Source organism: Phycodurus eques, chromosome 9, assembly GCF_024500275.1.
Source record: "Phycodurus eques isolate BA_2022a chromosome 9, UOR_Pequ_1.1, whole genome shotgun sequence".
NCBI classification, from domain to species: domain Eukaryota; kingdom Metazoa; phylum Chordata; class Actinopteri; order Syngnathiformes; family Syngnathidae; genus Phycodurus; species Phycodurus eques.
In genome coordinates this window covers 11,423,063-11,442,625 of record NC_084533.1, presented here as the reverse complement: position 1 = coordinate 11,442,625, position 19,563 = coordinate 11,423,063, and the positions used below count along the sequence as shown (strand labels likewise).

Here is a 19,563-nt window from a genome sequence, read left to right as displayed (position 1 = left end):
TCCAAACACGGATTTGTATTGTTTTTATTTTTTTCCGGTTGTCGTCAAGCGTCAAATGCGGCTGTAACAGTCGTAAAGTAGAGCATTTACGACAGTATTGTGGCGTCATCAATAAACCCTGAAATGAACGACCGGTTGGAATCATTAAAATAAATATATTAGTTGCGCGTCTTTTTTGCAATGCGTGTTAAAGAAAACGCGAACGCAGTCATGGTAATTGTTCTCGATAGGTGTAAATTGGAACAAATAAAACGAGGTAGCTAAAATAAACCTGATTAGCTCGATAATGCTGGCTAACCCGCTGCGAATTGGATAAGGCAGACATTCCTAGACTACAACGAGAGCTGCATTTGGTTTGGAGCTAGTTTGTGACATTTGACACACATAACTCTGGTCATCACAAATGTCAGCGCAAAAAGACTGCGAGTTTTTGGTCAAAAGAGCCCGGGAGCTTGTTCCAGACGACCCTTGTGCGGCTAAAGCCTGGCTCATAACTGCCAGAACCCTTTACCCTGCCGACTTCAACATACAGGTAATGTCTTGCACATCAAATGCTTCGTTATTGACACACAACAAGGGTATTACTGCAGTAATGGCATGTATTTGGGTTGTGCACTTCATTAGGTATCTATACACTTCTAAAGACATCTAAAACAAGTGCAGTGTTGTATAAAGTCCTGCTTTGCAAATAATGCTTTGTTTTTATTGACACTGTCAGGGATACGTTTCAGTTCACGTCAACATTGTCCGTCCAGTTAAATGCATAATGTAGGTGTACCTGAGTCACAAACCCCTCTTTTCCTTCCGCAGTATGAAATGTACATCATTGAACGCAATGCAGAAAGGACATCGTGTGCGGGGAGATTACTGTATGACATGTGAGTCTTAGTGTACTTGCTCAGTGCTTCTTGTCTTGGGACAGCAACACTTTTGAAAAATATTTTGTCAATCCTTTAGGTTCTTAAATTTCCCAGATCAGCCCATTGTGTGGCGTGAGATCAGCGTCATCACAGCGGCTCTACGCAGTGACGCTCAGGACAAACATTCGCAGTTCCTTCGAGGTGAGAGAAGCATGCGGTTTCAGTTATTTGTCTTTGTGTATTGCAATGTTATAACTCTCTCCTTGAGTATTTAAAAGCTGTCTTTGAGGTCAGATGTGTTGTCTCCGCCAGGGCTTTTTGAAACACTGCCTGGCCGGGTACAGTGTGAGATGTTGCTGAAGGCCACAGAGCAGTGCTTCAACACATTGGAGAAGGCAGAGATGCTGTTGCTCCTACTAAAACGCTTTCCAGAGTCTGTGGTCCAACACGGGGTATGTGACCATCACAATACAGTGCTAAAAGGGTCATGGATTTCACAATGGGAGGCATTATCATTTAACCAATCTCTTCTGTGCACAGGTGAGTCTGGGCGAGACACTGTTGGAGGCAGAGACATCTGAGAAAGTGGAGTCGCCTGTTAATTGCTTCAGAAAACTTTTTGGTCAGTGAAATACTTGAATTGATGCTTTCTAGTATTATTTATGTCGGGGGAAAAAAATCAAGTGTAGTTAGAGTGGAACCTGTTGGCTTGAACACAAGATGCTGTTTGACTGCGAAGATACAACATTAAATAATATTTTCCAGGTTCAAACTGTTACCATCATGAAACCGTTGTCAACTCTACAGGCATCTTAACGTAGCATTTTATTCATTCATTCATTCTTCCATTCCGCTTCTCCTCACTAGGGTCGCGGGTGTGCTGGAGCCTATCCCAGCTATCATTGGGCGACAGGCGGGGTACACCCTGAACTGGTCACCAGCCAATCGCAGGGCACACATAAACAAACAACCATTCACACCTGCGGGCAATTTAACCTACAACGTATGTTTTGGGGACGTGGGAGGAAACCGGAGTGCCTGGAGAAAACCCACCCAGGCACATGGGGAGAACATGCAAACTCCACACAGGCGGGGCCGGGATTTGAACCCCAGGCCTCAGAACTGTGAGGCAGATGTGCTAACCAGTCGTTCACCATGCCGCCGAGTAACATTTTAACATTCTTAAAATAAGTTAACCACGAATGTAATAACAACAAACCTAAATGATGAATGTAGAAGGTGTAATAGGAAGGTAATTCATGTCTCGGATGCGCAAACGTTTTATAACCTTCTTAATTGTCACACAATAAAACCTTCCCTTAGCTTTGACCACAAGTGACATCATGAATGCTGAGCAAAAGTATTGGGACACATCTGAAATCGAATTGCTTTTTCAATATGAGTCTTCTTACTGACACATAACTTCTGTTTTATATTCTTGATACATGTAAATCAGTCACCTTCCAAATTCGCCGTTTTGAACTCAAAATAAGCCATTTATGCAAATCATAGATCCGATGAGTTGTTTCCTGGGTGGGGGGGGGGGGGGTTGCTGTCGGTGTCGTCATAGGCTGTTTCGTACTCCTTGAACGCTGGCAGCTCGATCCATTCCACACATTCACCATCCACCATCCACACACAGAAGTAATTTCTGAATATTACTCCGCGGCGGACTAATATGCGAGCACATTGGCCTGAGGTTGCGCCTGTGCACTCGGGACCTGCTTTGGATGCATCACAGGAGTTGACAAGAACAGAAAAACCACTTCCGCCGCTTCTGCTGTTAAGAATTAATGGTACTTTTACTCCGTTACAATGATCTAAATGTAGCTCGCTACTTTTATCAATTATTGCTTATCAATTATTTCGTGCGCGAGACTACGACTTTGACTTCCGCATTGAGCGCTGTTTGCGCCAATCCAATTGAAGCCAATTGCTGTCTGGAAAAATTCACAAGCACATATTTTGTGCATTCAAATTTAGAGATTTCACCGTAGTGTCTGTCCTTGTGTTACAGTGTGTGACGTCCTTCCTCTGGTTATAAACAACATGGATATGCGCCTGCCAGCCACCCTGATGCAGAAATACATACTGAAAGCTGCTGAATTCTACATTGGTTATGTGACCCGAAGACCTTCACTTGATGGACAGATAAATGGTGAAGTAGTTTGCTTGTTCTTGCCTGTTCCTGTGGTTTAATTCATCCTGACAGCAGTAATATTCAGCCCTGTCTTTTTATTCTTTCTCTCAGCGTCACAAGAAGTTGGTCCTCTAAAGTCTCCCAGTGTCTCCCGTGGCTCCCAGCGCTACGTTATTGACGGTTTGTCAGAAAAGTCTTCAGTGGTTGCCGAACCTTGGGAAAGGTTGTTGGACCTCCTTTCTGTTGTTGGTGCTCGATGTGAGTGGCAGGGCGACAAAGGACAGAGGTAGGGAATCTAATGATGTTGCTGTTTGTTAAAATATAAAAATGACCAAATGTCGTGGGCTTTTTTTTTTTTTTTTTTGTTACATGTCGTCCTCACACCAAGGGAGGTAATAAGGATTATTAATCAACACAAACCTGTTAGCCAAATTTGCTTTATTGTATGGATCATCCCTGGGCCTTTTTATTTTTGTATCTTTATTTTGTTTTTTGTTTTTGTTATTTGCTTTACATATGTGAGTTCGGATTTTGTCTCACTGTTTGCATATTAGAAAACTGCAAAATAAAGAATAAAAAAAAATAGATAATAATAATAATAGAACTGTAGTGCATCATTCCGACAACTGTTTGTTATAGTTTGACCATCTCACGTAGGGCTGCAGCTATCAAAATTTTAGTATTCAAGTATCCTACTAAAAATGTTATTGAATAATCGGGTATTCAGATAAATTATATTTTTGCTTAGTTAGAGATCAATTATTAATACACAAGATAAAACAAGCCATTTCACTTCAAAATGAATGACCAATTGTTCTCTTTTTTTTAGATAATCAACTGTTTTATTCTCAAATTCACATTGAGCATCAAACTATTGTCTAGAAATATTTTCAGTGAGACAATTCCAAACATAAATAAAAATAAATAAAACACATGGGGAAAAATATTCCATTTTAACTTTGTATTTTTTCTTCTTGGCAATCACTAAACAAAACTGTCCCATGACTAATATGACAAGCACCCTGAATGAATTTACGTTCTAGTCGCACACATACTCCACTTATTGCCACGATATAAAATAGCCACAAATTCGATGGTAGTCATATTTAATAGAAACCTAAGCCCTCCGCAGGGCTACCGTAATGTAAGTAAATTGCATTGATGTTAAACTCACTGATTTGCGTGACGTTCATCCTGGCTCTTCCACCACATTCTGTGTGTCTTGCGGAGTTTGGCTTCTTTTTGATATGAATTTTTTTTTTTACTGTAAACATTGACTCGAAACAAATCAGATACCTGTTACATTGGGCAAAAAGATCGGAGTTGACGTTGCATTTGGTGTGGCCAGTAAGTATTGTGAGGTTTCTAAAGGCGTATTTGTGCCTGGACCTTTATAATGTAGGAGTTACATGGACTTGCTTCAGAGAGTAAAGGAGCTATGTCGCTACTTACCGGGCCTGGAGGGAGACACCAGAGCGCGCTGTTGCAGTCAGGTGGTCATCTGCACTGCCCTCGTCCTCTTCCGCAACGCTTTCCTCTACGTCTCAGCCGTACAGCCAGCACTCTTCCAGGGTTAGTCTTCGTCTTGGCACACACACACGCATTGACTATGTTCAACTGAATGACCTTGAGGGCCTGTTGGTTTTATTTATCAGGTGTGAATACACTGAACTTGGGACCATGGATTCTTGTAGAAGATTTTAGCTCAGTGTACAATGATGTGGACTTGGAGAGAGGATCAGTCAAACACACACACAAGAAGCGCAAAATGGCAGATGGCAGAGAGAAGACTTTTGTGAGGATAAGGCAAACATGAATGCAGTGTGTATTCTCTAAAAGGATGCTCTTTCTTTACAGTGTCTCTGTGTACGTGTGGGTGTAATTCCAGAGTTCAGATGATGAGGATGGCATGGGCCGACACATCCTGGTGAACAAGTCTGAGATGCCCAACTGGTCAGAGACTCTGGAGGGCTTTTACACAGCGAGGGAAAGCTGGGACCTTCTTCACTCTCATGATAGCCTTGAAACTGGTAATCTTCTGCTCTTCTCTTTTGTTTTCAACAAGCCAGAGGCTATCCAATACCTCAAATACGTAATAGGGCATTCACGAATTCAGCTTTTTTTGCCGGAACCTGTGCTGCATTAGTCAATAAAAGTATTGTTTTGGCACCATGTTAAAGTGCGTTCAGGAGCTTCATTAAACCAATGTAGTGCTTTGCCACCTTCTTGTGGCATCTATACCCAATAATAAACATTTTGGGGGGCATCAATTACTCATGGATTTTCGATATTCACGGGGGAATTTTGAATGATGGTGTCAACATTGCTTTTATTTACAATATTTGGTGGTAAATTTGTGATTCACAGAGTTCAAAAAGATTTGTGCCTCATGGAAGACAGACAGCTGGCAGTGGTTCCGAATTTTCCTCATTGACATGATCATATACCAGGCAAGAAACAATTCCATGTACCAGAACAATACTGAGGAGTGTAGACCAGTTTTTGAAGTGCTGTCAAAGTATAAGAAATGAACACAAACGTCCTTTACAGGCAAAGACTGCCTTCAACAAGATTGTTCCAAATGTGTGTTCTCTTGCTTGATAAGTGACTTTTCTCCCTGTGTCATCCAGGGACAGTACCGCAAGGCCCTGTCCAGCCTGCACCAGATGGCAGCTGTGCAGCAACCTCAGTCGGGCCACCAGAGCCCCTCGGGTCAGACCAGTCTGGAGCACCACAGAGCTCTCATACAGCAGGCCTCGTGCCACTATGCACTGGGGGAATACAGGGTATGCACAAACATGCTTTCTACATGCTACATAGTAGTTGTCCCTGCTGCCCCAAGATGGATGTAATCATTCGTTCATTCCTATCCATCCCAAAAATACAAAATAAATCAACTTTGTTGGAATCGCCATACATTTTGTCAGTGTTTTTGTTTGAATAGTAAAAGCACAATCACTTTGTTCTGCTGGTCTGGTCTTGAATATAATTTTTTAGATGGCCTGTGACAAGCTTCTTGATGTTGTCGGCGGATTGGAACCCCCAAACCATGAACCAACAAAAACCTCCGAAGATCAGATGAAAGTCAAGCCCAAACTGAAGAAGAGTAAGCTATTCATTCTTTGATTTGCCAAGTCAGTAATGTGACCAGTAGCCAAATCATATGCATGCTTATTCATTTGTCCAAACTAGATCATGACCTGCGATTGCTTCCGTGCACCAGCAGTGCTGTATTACCTTTCTGCCTCCAGCTGATGTTGGCCTGCTTTAAGGTACTTACTGGATGTCCACATTGTACATTTGTAGACATACGCACTATGCATTCATGGATGAAAACAAACTCTGGGCCACCATCTCCTTCTTTGGGCCAACCAGCCACGAGCCTTTACAGACAACCAGGACGACCTGTCGCTGGGTCACGTGGTGGTGCTCCTGCAGTACGACTGGCCGCAGGGCGAGATGCTGTTTCTAAAAGCAGTGGATAAGATCTGCCAGCAAGGTGGGTTCCAGTATGAGAATTTCTTCAACTATGTCACCAGTATCCTGTCAAGGTCTCTCTTTAACCTTACATAGTGTTCGTTTTCCATGCCCACATACTATGTTCTGGGTGAGTTTTGCCCGGGGCCAAGAATATCCTAATAATTGTGTATCAAATTATGAGCTACATACAGGGATTTTATTGGCCTTGTCTGACTTCAATAATTTATTGATCATTATGCTTAGAGCAGACTGCAGGATTTCAGCCCCGATATTGGTCCAATTTGCTATCGCGGGCGATTTCCCAGATCGAGCCTGATATATTTAGTTGGGAACAATAAGACTTATTGTATTGTGACATAATCCACGACCAAAGATTTGACCCTATGATAGCCCTACGATGGCAAAATGATAAGTCTAGCATGATTGATTATTATTATTATTTTTTCAAGATATATTCCATTTAGTGTGACATATGAACAACTATCTCACAGCCCACCTTTTTGTCGACCAATAGGATTCCATCTTGAAACGGCGTATTGCCTCCCTTGCGTACCGTTGTCAACATTTACAACATTGTTGTTTGTGTTGCCATGGTAACGGTTGTATCTGGTAGCAGTGACACGTTTTCAGGTCCCGCCTTCCCCAACAGAGTTTAATTTGACAAGATGTAGCCAAATACTCGTAAAAGACAGGATACGGTGATATCACAATATGTCATATAGTGTTGCGAGTGTCTGACTGAGATATGGCAAGATTTTATGGCAGTAGTCTGACATAGTGCCATCGTGACACACCAAATTGATCCTGTTGTCAGATCCAGGCATTAGACAAAAGGGGGGGGGGGGGGGGGGGGGGGGGTGTATTTTTTGTGTTTTAGACCACTGGTTTTGGGATAAAAAAAATATATCTATCTATCAATGTGTTGTTCTATTTCACCTGACAGACAGTCAGGGTTGTCCAAAATCATAGCAGCATCACACCACTTTTGTCGTCTTACCTTGGACGTTAGCCTCCTTAAGCTCACATCCTTTGTCAGACATCGACATGCTGGAAGAGTTTGCGTACCTGCGTACCCCCGACGGAGGGAGGATCCAGCTGGAGCTGCTGCCCAACCAGGGAATGCTGATTAAGTAAGCACCTCACATCCAATCAGTCGGCATCTGGATCGGCATACCCCGGGTTCTGTCGGTGTGTTGTTAAGACAGTAGGTCAACTTGATGATCGGCCTGAAGGGGACCTTAGTTGATGATAAGCTGTCACAGGAGCGGGCTTTAGAAAGAGAAGGGTTTTACAGTATACCACCAAAGTGAGTATACCCCTTTCATTTTTGTTCAAATTTATTATATGTTGTCATGGGATAACAATAAAGAAAAGACACTTTGCTACAACATAAAGTAGTCAGTGTAGACAAAAGAGAGTACAGTGGACCCCCGTAGTATACTCGTGGTTTGGCACCTGCGGATTCACCTACGTGTGGATTTATTGATTTATTTTCCCCCCTACATTTTTATTTTTGTTTTATTCGGTTTTTCGAGCGGGGTAGGGGGGGCCAATTCTTTTCAATGCAATTGCAATGAAAATGTCTAAATCAGGCCCAAAGTGTCGATATTTTGTATGGGCACCATTTTTTTCCCCATCACTGCTTTAACCCTCTCAGGCATGGAATCCTCTTTCACTCCTCTGTGATGACTTCATGAATGGGCTGCATGTGGCTAACTGGGCCCAATTTGGACATTTTCCTTTAGAGGTGTAGTCACCTTTGTTGCCAGCGGTGTAACATTAATGTCTGTGGTTGAGTTGTTTTGGGGCACAGCGCTTCTACTTGACACTGTAGCAACGTGTTATTTCTTTGTTGTCTCATGAAAAGATATAACGTATTTAGAAAAAATGAAATGGGTGTACTCTCTTTTGTGAGCTACTGTATTATAAATGTATCAATTTGAACGTTCAAAGTTGCAGATCAAAACACTTGAATGCAGCCAGACTGACCGAGTGTTTGAATGTTGCTGTCCCCCAGGAACCCTAGGCCCGCCCTGGGGCTGGAGTTAAACACCCTTCTGCTACAAGGGGTGCAGACGATGGACAGGTACCCCGGGCCCCTCCTACCACAGTGCGCATACCTCCCCCAACACCAGTCACCATTCATTCCTAACTCCTAGGATTGTCATTCCCCCAACCCTGATTTTTATTTGGGCCAATCATTTAAGAATACGTTGTCGTCGCCGTTTGGTTTATTTGAGCCATCGCTCGTCTTTCTGTGGTCATCACCGTTGTTAGCTGAGATGATGTCGTTCTTGTTGTACAGTTAATTTCTTTTGGCCTTGTCACAACACTTGGTCTCATTTCATTTGTGCTTACTTTATGTTTCATATGAACTGTTGATTGGTCTCTTGTTTAACCATGACTGATTGATTTATGTTGCATTCAAATATCGATCTCTAAACACAATGGCTGTTTATTTATCTTTTTTTTTTTTTTTTTTTTCTTTTTCATGTGAAGACACCACACAGTGACGAGAGGGATTACCAAAGGAGTGAAGGAGGATTTCCGTCTGGCCATGGAGAGACAAGTGTCGCGTTGTGGCGAAAACTTGCTCAGTGTGCTGCACCGTTTCTGTATCAACGAGAAAATCATAATCGTCCAGTCTCTCCCTTGACACTTTAAAAAGCTTTTTAAAAAGGACACCGGACTGACTTTCTGTCAAAATGCAGAGACAGTACTTTGGAGTTACCACAATTTTTAGCATTTTGTTAATAATTACGTGTAGTTCAGTAGTTGTGTGTTAGTTTCAACATACATAACCGCAATATTTCAAGTAGTGTGTGTGATATTTTGACCAAACTCATCTATCTTTGTGAGGAAATGATCAAAGAGTTTGTGTAAATATTTCCCATCACTATTCCTTAGTGATGTTTGATCAAAAGCAGCATTTGGCACAAGATAGCAGCAGCTGGAAAATGCATTCAAATGACCAGTTAATTGTTGGAAAGGTGTTTTGGAAAGCCTTTACCAGAAATATTTGTGAATAAATACCTTTCTGAGCTACAGAAATACCAAGTTTTGGAGCTCCTTAGATTGTGCAAGTGTACTTTGCACCTTTAGATTTGCCTTAAGTTGTAAATAAAGCAATCAACAATCTCGGTGTATTATCTTGAATTGCATTTACAAAGAAGCTTTGTTGACTTTGAAAACAACTAATGTTCATATAGGCATTGACAAACACTGATTTGTTAATGTAATGGATAGTAATTTGCTAAAGAATAAAATATGTGACTAAATACCTGTTTCCCATGTTTTTTTTTATTTGTACTTAATTTATTATTCTTGCGTTGTTCTTGCAATCTTGGTAGGTTGCTTACTCCCACTATTTGTATGCAAAAGACAACAATGCGCTGTATTAAGTACAAAATTTGCACTGAAAGGGCATCAAGTTTATCAGGCCACTGCTGCCAACTTAAAAAAAAAAAAAACACTGTGGGGGTGGATTTTCATAAATTTTATAAGGCACACGGCTGGGGCAAAATCTCAAATTTCTCAGGTTATTGAACACATTCACTGCCATTGATGGCTTTAGAAGTCAAATATCCATGTTAACTGGGAAGGCTAGCAGTGAATGAGTTTAAAAAAAACAACACTTTTCGGTCCAGGAGCACTGAGAAACCATCCACATAAATCCGGACCCACTGTCTGACCCCCAAATTAAAATATAATAAGGGTTGTTGGCTAAGGTTGAGGCTAAACCCTATTGTAGTTAGAATGCTGCTCCAAGACTTCCATGCCCATGTAGCTTTTAAGCGACACAATACAGACCAAGACGTACTATGTTTGACCAAATTTGGGGCTTTATGGAAAAAACAGACATATTTTACAATTCTTCAGTTAGAAAATAAAAGTTAAAGAAACAATCAACTAATTGTGAAGGATTATAAATGGTTGCCCTCCTTCCAGGCCAATCCTACCTTGAATGGCACCCTGTGCAATTATGACATGCTCAGACATCTTTCCAGTTAAGGGTCATACGATTGCCCTTCAGGTGCCTAATGAGGAGTTGAATGGCAATATTCACAACAATATATATGACTAAAATAAGCTTCAGCACACTGCTAGAAGTGCCTTTCTGGGTTTGGAGGGAGCAAACCCACTGTCTGGGCAGCTGTCGCGTCACCAAGGCAATATAAATATAATGTTTGAATGTAGCAGTGGCTTAAATTCATTGTGGCCAAAATGTGCAATTATTTTTGCAAACCCCATAAAAGTTCATTAAAGATAATACAAATATTTGTTTTAAATGATGTCAGGAGACCTTTATGTTTCTAGAGTAGCGTAATGTATAAATAAATCAAGGCCAGTGATGTGTGACATCTAATTATTTTTTCAGTCTTTTTATTGTGTGAGTACAGTGCAAGACCTTGTTTCATTGCACAATATTCCTTCGAAGATATGTTTAAAAAAATACATGCACAAATAATTAGTACCGTTTCGCAAAAACATTCTAACAAAAATCAACATATCCTATGTTTCTAAAGAGCATTACTGGTTTAATTCTTAATTAGATTTGCATAGCCAAGGAAAAACACAACTGGGAGAGGTTTAGTTGGATTAATGTGACTAATTATCTTGTGAGGAAATGAATGTCATGGTGCCTGTGGTGTGTGTGCAGGTGTCTTACAGAACACAAATGGGGTGTAAATGGGGTGTTTTTAGAATAATGAGCATCCTGCAGGTCCTACGCGCCGATGGCCAAGAAGAAGGTGACGCTTCCAAGGTACCGGTCGGTGGGCGAGTCGTTGATGATGCCCTTTCCGTTCAGCTTGCACTGCACTTGGATGTGAGTGCCGTACTGCACGCCCGAGAAGCGCACGGCCACCATCGGAGACGAGTAGTTCACCTGATGCCGTGAACATCGGGACGTAAAGGTGATCATTTGACAAACTTTTTACATCTATTGGTTGGGAATGCACACTTACGTGTCGGAGTTTCCCGTAGTAAGGGTAGTACTTCAAGTCAAAAATACTCTTGGGGAAAAATTGTATTTCTCCCAAGGCATCTGCTGGTCCTTTCTGAAAGAGAAATCATTTGTATTTCAAAAATTGTACTTCCCTTGCAAATCTATTCATCCATTTCCTACACTGCTTCATCCTCAATAGGGCGAGAAGCAAGGTACATCCAGGACTGATCGTCAGCAAATCGCAGGGCACATATAGACAAACAATAGATTTCAAACCGACATCTGCAAATTCCGTGAGACTTCAGCTCAGTGAGTGTGATTTTCATTCTTATTATTTGTATTATTCTTATTTTATTATTATTATTATTTTCTAATTTAATTACAATTTTGTTATATAGAGGTTCCAAATACAGTATATACTGTAACTAATGTACCGGTGCTATGCTCTCTCAACATAAAACAGACCCATTAAAAGGTTGTTGGTAGATACCTTTACTCCACAAGTCACATTTACTGGTTTCCCTTGGCCAGGGAGGTATCCAAGAATCTAGAAGACAAAAAGTTACATTTGAGCCACATTCAATCCATCCATCCAGCACGTTTAACTCATTAGAGTAGCACTTGAGCTGGAGCCTATCCCAGCTGACTTTGGGCGAGAGGTGAGGTACACCCTGGAATGGTCGCCCACCAATCGCAAGGCAAATCTACACTAACAAGCAATCACACTCTCACCTATGGACAATTTCGAGTCTTCATTGAACCTGGGGCGTGCCTCCACTTGGAGCATAAATAGTTGAGTTTTCCACACAAACACTGGCTAGTGCGTCCTAACTAAGGCTTGTTGCATGGACTGATGAAGCCTGCTCAGATGAGAGGCAAAACGTCTTCTAAGACAAACAGAACAGTCCAGTTGTGATCGATTCAATGCCCTGAGAATGAAATACCTGGATGAATGAGTATATTCACAGACATGTTCCACTAACCTAACATGAATATAATTGGAATATGGGAGGAAGCAGCACAGGCACGAGAAGAACATGCAACCTTAAAACAGCCGATCAAACCTAAAACCTCTCGATAACCCCATAGTCCCCCCATAACCCCATAACCCCATAGTCCGTTCAACCATCCATCCATCCATTTTCTACTCCGCTTATCCTCACAAGGGATGCGGGAGTGCTGGAGCCTATCCCAGCTAACTGTTGCCAGCCAATCGCAGGGCACAGAGACACAAACAACCATTCGCACTCACATGCACACCTACGGGTAATTTAGAGTCTTCAATCAACCTACCCTGCATGTTTTAGGGATGTGGGAGGAAACCGGAGCAAAACCCAGGCTAATAGAAAAGTAGTAACTGGTGTCAAGGAAGTATTGTTGAAGTGATAAATCTCGACCGAGAAGATGTATTCGCAGCATGGGGATAGATAGACGCACTCCCAGAAAGGTTTATAATTGACTATACTGTGTAGATGCCACAAGATGGTGACAAAGTACTACTTTCAATCCTTCCCTGTCTCACCCTGTTCATTCGGAGGAGGATGCACGGCCTCCCCTGCGAATAGCCGTAGTGGGGGTCTTGCAGGCCCGAGCACTCCCCAAGCCAGGACCTCTTGAACTGGCACGCTTTCCTCTCGGCGTCCTCCTCCAAGTTCTCCTGCATGAAGTACCTGTCCTGCGTACAGCGGATGTTCTTCCTCTCCTGCGCGCCATCGTTGTAGGCTAAGGGGGGGGGGGGGGGGAGACATGGGGCGGATCGAGGCATGAATAAATCTTCGCAATAGCTCTTCCTTGCCAAGGCCTCTGATTAAGGCAGTGTGAATGAATAAAAGGGAATGTGGGGGAAAACACACAAAGAGGCTTCCCTTCCCAGCATGCAATGCAGGAGAAAAAGAGAATACGGGACAAAGTTACTGATGAGGCTCAGAGAACTCAATTTAACCCTTGCGAGCCCCTAGAATGGCACAAACTCACGTCGTAGGTGTTCGTCCATGGAGCGGGCGTAGCGCTTCCACGATTTGCGGTCGGAGGTGTTGAAGGCGATGTCGTGGCCTTCCAAGTGTGGCGCCATGGTCATACCTGCCAGCGGAGATCCACAGACAGTCAACTGTGACGAGACATGTGTGGGCATCGACAAGGAGAGGAGTGGGTGGTAGATGAAGATTTGATAGATAGAAACCTTTCCCAAGTTTCTCAATAGCATGATTTTTTGATTTGATTTTTTTCAAAATACCCCGAGGTTGAAGATGTCTAACACAGTTGATATAGTAAAAGGGGCGTTAAATTTTTTTACTAAAAACGTTGCCTGTACCTTTTTTTAAAATGTTTGCCTTTGACATTCAAGTCCAGTGTGTTATTGTTATATGCCTCATTATTCAAAGTTAATAACTTATTTTGACAGTCAAGAATGCTCACATTTAAACTTTACCTGTACAGTCAATTCAAGTTTCAAGATGGCCACAGTTTGACCCTGCAACTGACTGATTCCTTTGCCATTGCATTCCAATTGTTTTGACCAATTCAAACAAACGGACTAGAGGTCCTTGACATATTCCAACGTGGTGTGAAGGCTATGGGGTTCTGCAGTATTTACCTGGTGGCATCACTCTGTCATTGTAGGTGGGATGGTAGGGACTAATAGACCACATGAGGCAAAATATACAGCCACCAAACATGGCTGCCAGGAAAGTATAAAGCGCAGCGTAGAAGAGAAGGATGAGGCCTAAAAAGTGAGAGACAAGGAAGTTTTAGATTTTAGAGTCTAATTATCTAGAAGGAGAACCAATAAGATCTCACTAAAGTACTGCATTGTTGCATATTGTACTTCTTTAACTCCAATTAGTTTCCAAACAAAAATGGTATGATCAGACAACACGACCCCCTTTTGATTCATTTCAACAAGTCATAAGTGAAATAGAATTTTAGTGTAGCTAAGCAGAATTGAGGCCCCTTGTTGCTAGGCAGAACTCTCGGGACTCAATGACAACTGAAATTTTTTTTTCTTTTTTTTTTTTTGCCACTTACTAAGATAGCTACTCCAGAAACAACACTAAAAGGATTGTTATGAGACACGTTTGTGTATACATATAAATTTTGCAAATCAATCACTGGTCGTTTTTAAATATAAAATGCATACTGTAGTGTTGCAAAGAAAGAAGATTTCGGTTCTACTTCAGTGCCTAATAAAGGTGTTTTTGTAAGAAACACTGCATTATTTAATCAGCATCTTGTCAGGAGCATGGATGAATTTGGCAGTAATTATAGTTGTAATTAATGGAAATTTGTATCATTTGGGCTAACGGGTTTGTTATTTTATTTTATTTATTTAGTTATTTATTTTACATTAGAGCTGTTCAGTTGACGAAAGATCGAAACAAAAATTAAAAGTTACTTGTGTAAGTGTGTTAGTTTTTTCGGACTATATAATGTGCTTCAATGACAGATTTTGCTGTGTGGGCACTTTTCACAGGTCGGACTATATAGCTGCAGCCATGCCTCGTGTCCCCTGAGTCCACAAAGGCCTTTCTGTTTGAGCCCAGTGAGAATTCTTCCAGCTGTCTTTTCACTCAGGGACACAGTGAACCTCCGGTTGACATCGTAGTGAAGGTCCTTTGCAGCCATGGAGGCCCGGCCAGCACCAAGGAACACCAATCAGCCCGCTCTGGTATTGTATGGACGCTCTTAGTCACTCGCTCATTCCTCCCCGGGATACCCATTCCTTCTCAAGGGCGCACTCATTGACAAAGTGGCTGCAGTGCGCTGTACATGGGCTTTATTTGGATATTAGTTAGAGTTAAAACTAGATTATTATTTTTTTTTTGACATCTTACAAATGTCTGTAGCAAAATTTGGGAATACACTGGAGGGCGGGTAAGATAATGTGTAGTACGTGATAGTCTGCACTGAGGGGGTTGTGCATCCGTGATGAGTTCAGTGTAGGGGGGTCACCACGGCTTTGGGAAGGGGGATGTGGAGAGCATGTTAAGATGCGGGTGGAATGTGATTTCTGGATAACGCGAGGCCCAGAGCGACGCGCTCCCACTGGGATCCCGTCCCCAGGCGGGCTGTTTTTGTCGGGAATGGTCCGTGCACCTATGTAAACACCAGTGACACACACATACTAGACTGGAGGGACGGTCTGTGCAACTGTTAAAGGAAGGTGTGTGCATGGGTCGTATACAGCCCGTGAGAGCATTTGATCCAGTTTGAAAATCAAATAAAACCTCAGAGAAACGGCTATAAAAAGTAAAAAACTTAACCATCTATCCATTTTCTGTCCTCATTAGGGTTGTGGGTGACCTGGAGCCTATCCCAGCTGGCTTTTGGCAATAGGTGGGGTACACCCTGGACTGGTCACCAGTGCACACATTGACAAACAGCCATTCACACTCACAATCATACAGAATGATTTAGAGTCTTCACTTAACCTGGCATGCATTTTTGGAATTTAGAAGGAAGGCACACAAGCTCAGGGAGATTATGCAAACTCCACACAAAACGGCGAACCTCAGAACTGTTCGGCAAGCGTGGCAACCACACATCCAAAAACATTTGACCCTCAAATCCTCATAAGAAAACAAGTTTATTTCTCTGTATGCTCTTTTATTATGTTTTTAGAGTTATATTTCACTGCTATTTTCCTTTATTTAAAAAGTTTTTAAAATGGTTGTGTTCTTTGGGGGGGCTGAAACGGATTAATGACCTTTCAATTTATTTCGATTGGGGAAATTGATTTGATATACGAGTACATTGAGTTACAATCTTGGTTTACGAAACAAATTAATCTTGTAAATCAAGGTACCACTACAGTGGAATGAAAAAGTATTGCCCCCCCCCTTCTCAAATTCTTATATTTGTGCATAGTTTCCCCACTTTAATGTTTAAGATCGTCAAACAAATGTAAATATCAGACAAACGCAAGTGAATTTAAAATGCTGTCACTATATGGTGATTTCATTTATTAATGAAAAAAATATTCAAAGTTACCTGGCCCTGTGTGAAGAAGTAATGGCCCCCTAAACCTAATAACTGGTTTGGCCGTCCTCAGGAGCGAAAACTGAAATCTTGACTGAATGAGTCTTTCACATCTCTGTGGAGATATTTTGGCCCACTCTTCCTTGCAGAATTGTTTGAATTAAGCAGAAATGGAGGGGTTTCGAGCATGAATGGTCTCTTTAAGGTCATGTCACTGCATTTCAGTCGGATTCAAGTCTGGACTTTGACTAGGCCACTCCAAAACCTTCATTTTGTTTTTTCAAGCCATTCAGAAGTTGACTTGCAAGTTTGTTTTGGATCGTTATCCTGCTGCAGAACCCAAGTGCACTTCAGCTTGTGTTTACAAACTGATGGCTGACAATTCTCCTTCAGAATTTTCTGATACAGAGCAGAATTCAAGGTTCCATCAATCACTGCAAGTTGTCCAGGTCCTGAAGGTGCTAAGCAGCCCAAGACCGTCACACCACCACCACCATGTTTGACTGTTGGTACGATGTTCTTTTTCTGAAACGCTGTGCTACATTTACGCCAGATGTAACGAGACACACACCTTCCAAAAAGCTCAACTTTCATCTCGTCAGCCCATATAATTTTCTCCCAAAAGTCTCAAAAGGAATCATTCAGATGTTTTTTTTTTTGCAAAAGTAAGGTGAGCCTTTGTTCTTTTTGGTCAGCAGTGGTTTTGGCTTTAGAGCTCTGCCATGGATGCCATTTTTGCCCAGTCTCTTCCTTATTATTGTGTCATGAACACTGACCTTAACTGAGGGAAGGGGGGCCTGCAGTTCTTTAAAAGTTGACCTGAGTTCCTTTGTGGCGTCCTGGATGAGTCGTTTCTGTTCTCTTGGGGTAATCCTTGTAGGCCGGCCACACCTGGGAAGGTTCACCACTGTTCCATGTTTTCTGCATGTGAGGATAATGGCTCTCCCAATGGTTCATTGGAATCCTAAATCTTTACAAATGGGTTTTGTAACCCTTTCCAGACTGGTCAATTCATTTATTTCTCAACTGTTCCGGAAATTCTTTGGATCGTGGCATTTTGTTGCAGCTTTTTTAGATCTTTTGTCCGACTTGATTTTGTCGGGACAGATTCTGTTTAAGTGATTTCTTGATTGAACAGGTCTGGATGTAATTAGGCTTGGGTGTGATCAGTGAAAATTAACCAAAAATTGTGATTTGCCACAATTAATTCATGATTTAACAAGAGGGGTAATTACTTTTTCACACAGAGCCAGGTAACTTTGAATATTGTTTTCATTAATAAATGAAATCACCATTTAGTGACAGCATTTTAAGTTCACTTGCGTTATATTTGTCTGATATTTACATTTGTTTGACAATCATAAACATTAAAGTGGGGAAACCACGCAAAAATATAAGAATTTGAGAAAGTGGCCAATACTTTTTCATGGCACTGTATATGATACTAAAAGTGTTAGATTGGCGGCAGATTTGTTCCTAACTTCAGTAACGACATAGAAGGCCCTAAATTTGAAGACATTCAAACATCACATCTTTGCTTTGTCACAGCCAAAATGAAAGATTCCAAAGACCCAGCAAACGTCTCCCCAGCTTGCGTCAACTCACTCCAACTCTTTCCCGATCGGCCCATGAACTCCTTGGTCTCGGCATTCCACAGGTAGGTCTTCAAGTCGCTGATCTTCTGGTGCAACGTCCTCCTGGGCAAGGGCCGGCGCTTCCACCGTTCAAAGTTGAGGTCCTCCTGCTCCAGTGGCTGGTGCTCGGCCAGCTCCTCCTGCTCCTCCTCCAGCTCCTGGCCGTGTTTGAGGATCACCTTGGCAGGCTGGCGGAGAGAAGGGGAAAAAAGGCGCTCAACGCACATGTCCTCCTCTGCGGGATCAGAAGTGATTTTTTTTTTTTCTTTTCAGGGAAAAATGACAGACACTCAGGACGACCCTTCACTTGGCTGCATATTCATGATGTGGTCCTGTCTCCTGTCTCCTTGTTAAGGCAGATCATAAAATCCCGCTGGTGACCTTTGCGGCCCCACATCGGGAGAGACGACCTCCCTTGGAGCGGACCGTCCTGCTTGCGTGCGGCACCTCATGTCCAGATGTTTGGACTCTCAGACCCCAGGGGGACACCCAAGTACAGTAAATATCCCCAAAAAGAGTCCCCACACTCTCCACATAACTCCAGTAAATATGACTTCAACATCCAAAATGCTGTTTTAATCCTTAAATTACATTTTCATTTGATTTCATTTGAGCACTTACTGGACTTTTTGGGAGTGGGATCTCCTCAGCTCCTCCTTCTGTGGAACTGGGCTCCATCTTCTCAGATAGGACCTACATATCATCAATTATATTTTTGAAAATTTTACAGTAATCTAGAAATGAATTGAAGACCTCACCTATTAAAAAGACACTGAAAACAATCACATACCTGAAGTTTTTCCAGTAGAAAATTGTCCCAAAAAAGTGTCAAACGGGGAGAAAAAAAATAAATAAAAAAATGAGCTTTTTGTCAAAAGTTTTCGCGGGGTTTCATTAGAAAGTTTGAGGCTGAGGTGTAGAGAGCCTCCTTCATCTAAACGCCCAACATAGTGAATGAAGTCAGGAACCGAGAAACATGGGGGGTGGGTTGAAGTGCTTTTTTCTTTTTTTTTTTTTTGGTAGGGTTCAAGGCACATTTTGGCAACGGCCCGGAGCTCGGTGCTGCATTCTACACACGCACGCCGTCACTCATTGCCTGTAAAACTGCGCAAAAGTAAAGCCTGAATTCAATATTTATAGCTTGTTACAACACAAAAGACAGCCAATCATTTCCCTCACGCCTCGGTCATGTACCTCGGATTTATCCCTTTTTGAAATTTTATTCCTTGTTTCCAAGGTTTGAAAGCAGCATAATTAATGACATGGTGACATGCGTTGGCACATGCATTCTGCTTCTTACAGAGCCTTGTTGCAAGTGTTCGACATAAACTCCTCAAGTTCAAGGAGTCCTCTCCCTCCAACCTCCCTCCCACCATCTGCACTCCGGTCACGTAGCACCACTGTGCTTGCCCGGGTGCAAGTGGGAGAGGAGGACTCACTTGTGAGGCTGGCTTTCTGTTACATGAAAAGAGAAGTTACGTCACGGAAAAAAAAAAAAAACCCCACTGGATATTTGGAACGTGCATG

General features: G+C 42.1%; 2 protein-coding genes across 4 annotated transcripts; one reads left to right on the top strand and one right to left on the bottom strand.

Annotated features, from left to right (window-relative positions):
- The first annotated feature begins 83 nt into the window (after positions 1-83).
- On the top strand, positions 84-9,748 carry ints10 (integrator complex subunit 10). 3 transcript variants are annotated; one of them, XM_061686358.1, is made up of 18 exons: positions 84-532; positions 811-878; positions 958-1,061; positions 1,173-1,312; positions 1,401-1,482; positions 2,878-3,018; positions 3,112-3,286; positions 4,403-4,572; positions 4,656-4,795; positions 4,889-5,030; positions 5,368-5,450; positions 5,631-5,786; positions 5,998-6,106; positions 6,193-6,272; positions 6,376-6,499; positions 7,517-7,610; positions 8,498-8,566; positions 8,980-9,748. In XM_061686358.1, exons 1-18 carry the CDS (start codon positions 404-406, stop codon positions 9,134-9,136), a joined length of 2,163 nt encoding a protein of 720 aa, XP_061542342.1. In that variant the 5' UTR covers positions 84-403; the 3' UTR covers positions 9,137-9,748. The 3 variants fall into 3 exon arrangements, with proteins under 3 accessions (XP_061542342.1, XP_061542341.1, XP_061542343.1); XM_061686357.1 differs by having other exon boundaries at positions 6,376-6,538; XM_061686359.1 differs by lacking the exon at positions 8,498-8,566 and having other exon boundaries at positions 6,376-6,538.
- A 1,127-nt stretch (positions 9,749-10,875) lies between these two features.
- atp1b4 (ATPase Na+/K+ transporting subunit beta 4) lies at positions 10,876-18,965 on the bottom strand. Its single transcript, XM_061686106.1, has 9 exons — positions 18,827-18,965; positions 18,658-18,729; positions 18,008-18,224; positions 14,022-14,150; positions 13,403-13,507; positions 12,951-13,150; positions 11,919-11,975; positions 11,448-11,540; positions 10,876-11,368 (listed from the first exon to the last, which is right to left on the bottom strand). The coding sequence occupies exons 2-9, from the start codon at positions 18,712-18,714 to the stop codon at positions 11,207-11,209; spliced, it is 1,020 nt and encodes a 339-aa protein (XP_061542090.1). The 5' UTR covers positions 18,715-18,729; positions 18,827-18,965; the 3' UTR covers positions 10,876-11,206.
- Positions 18,966-19,563: the final 598 nt, after the last annotated feature.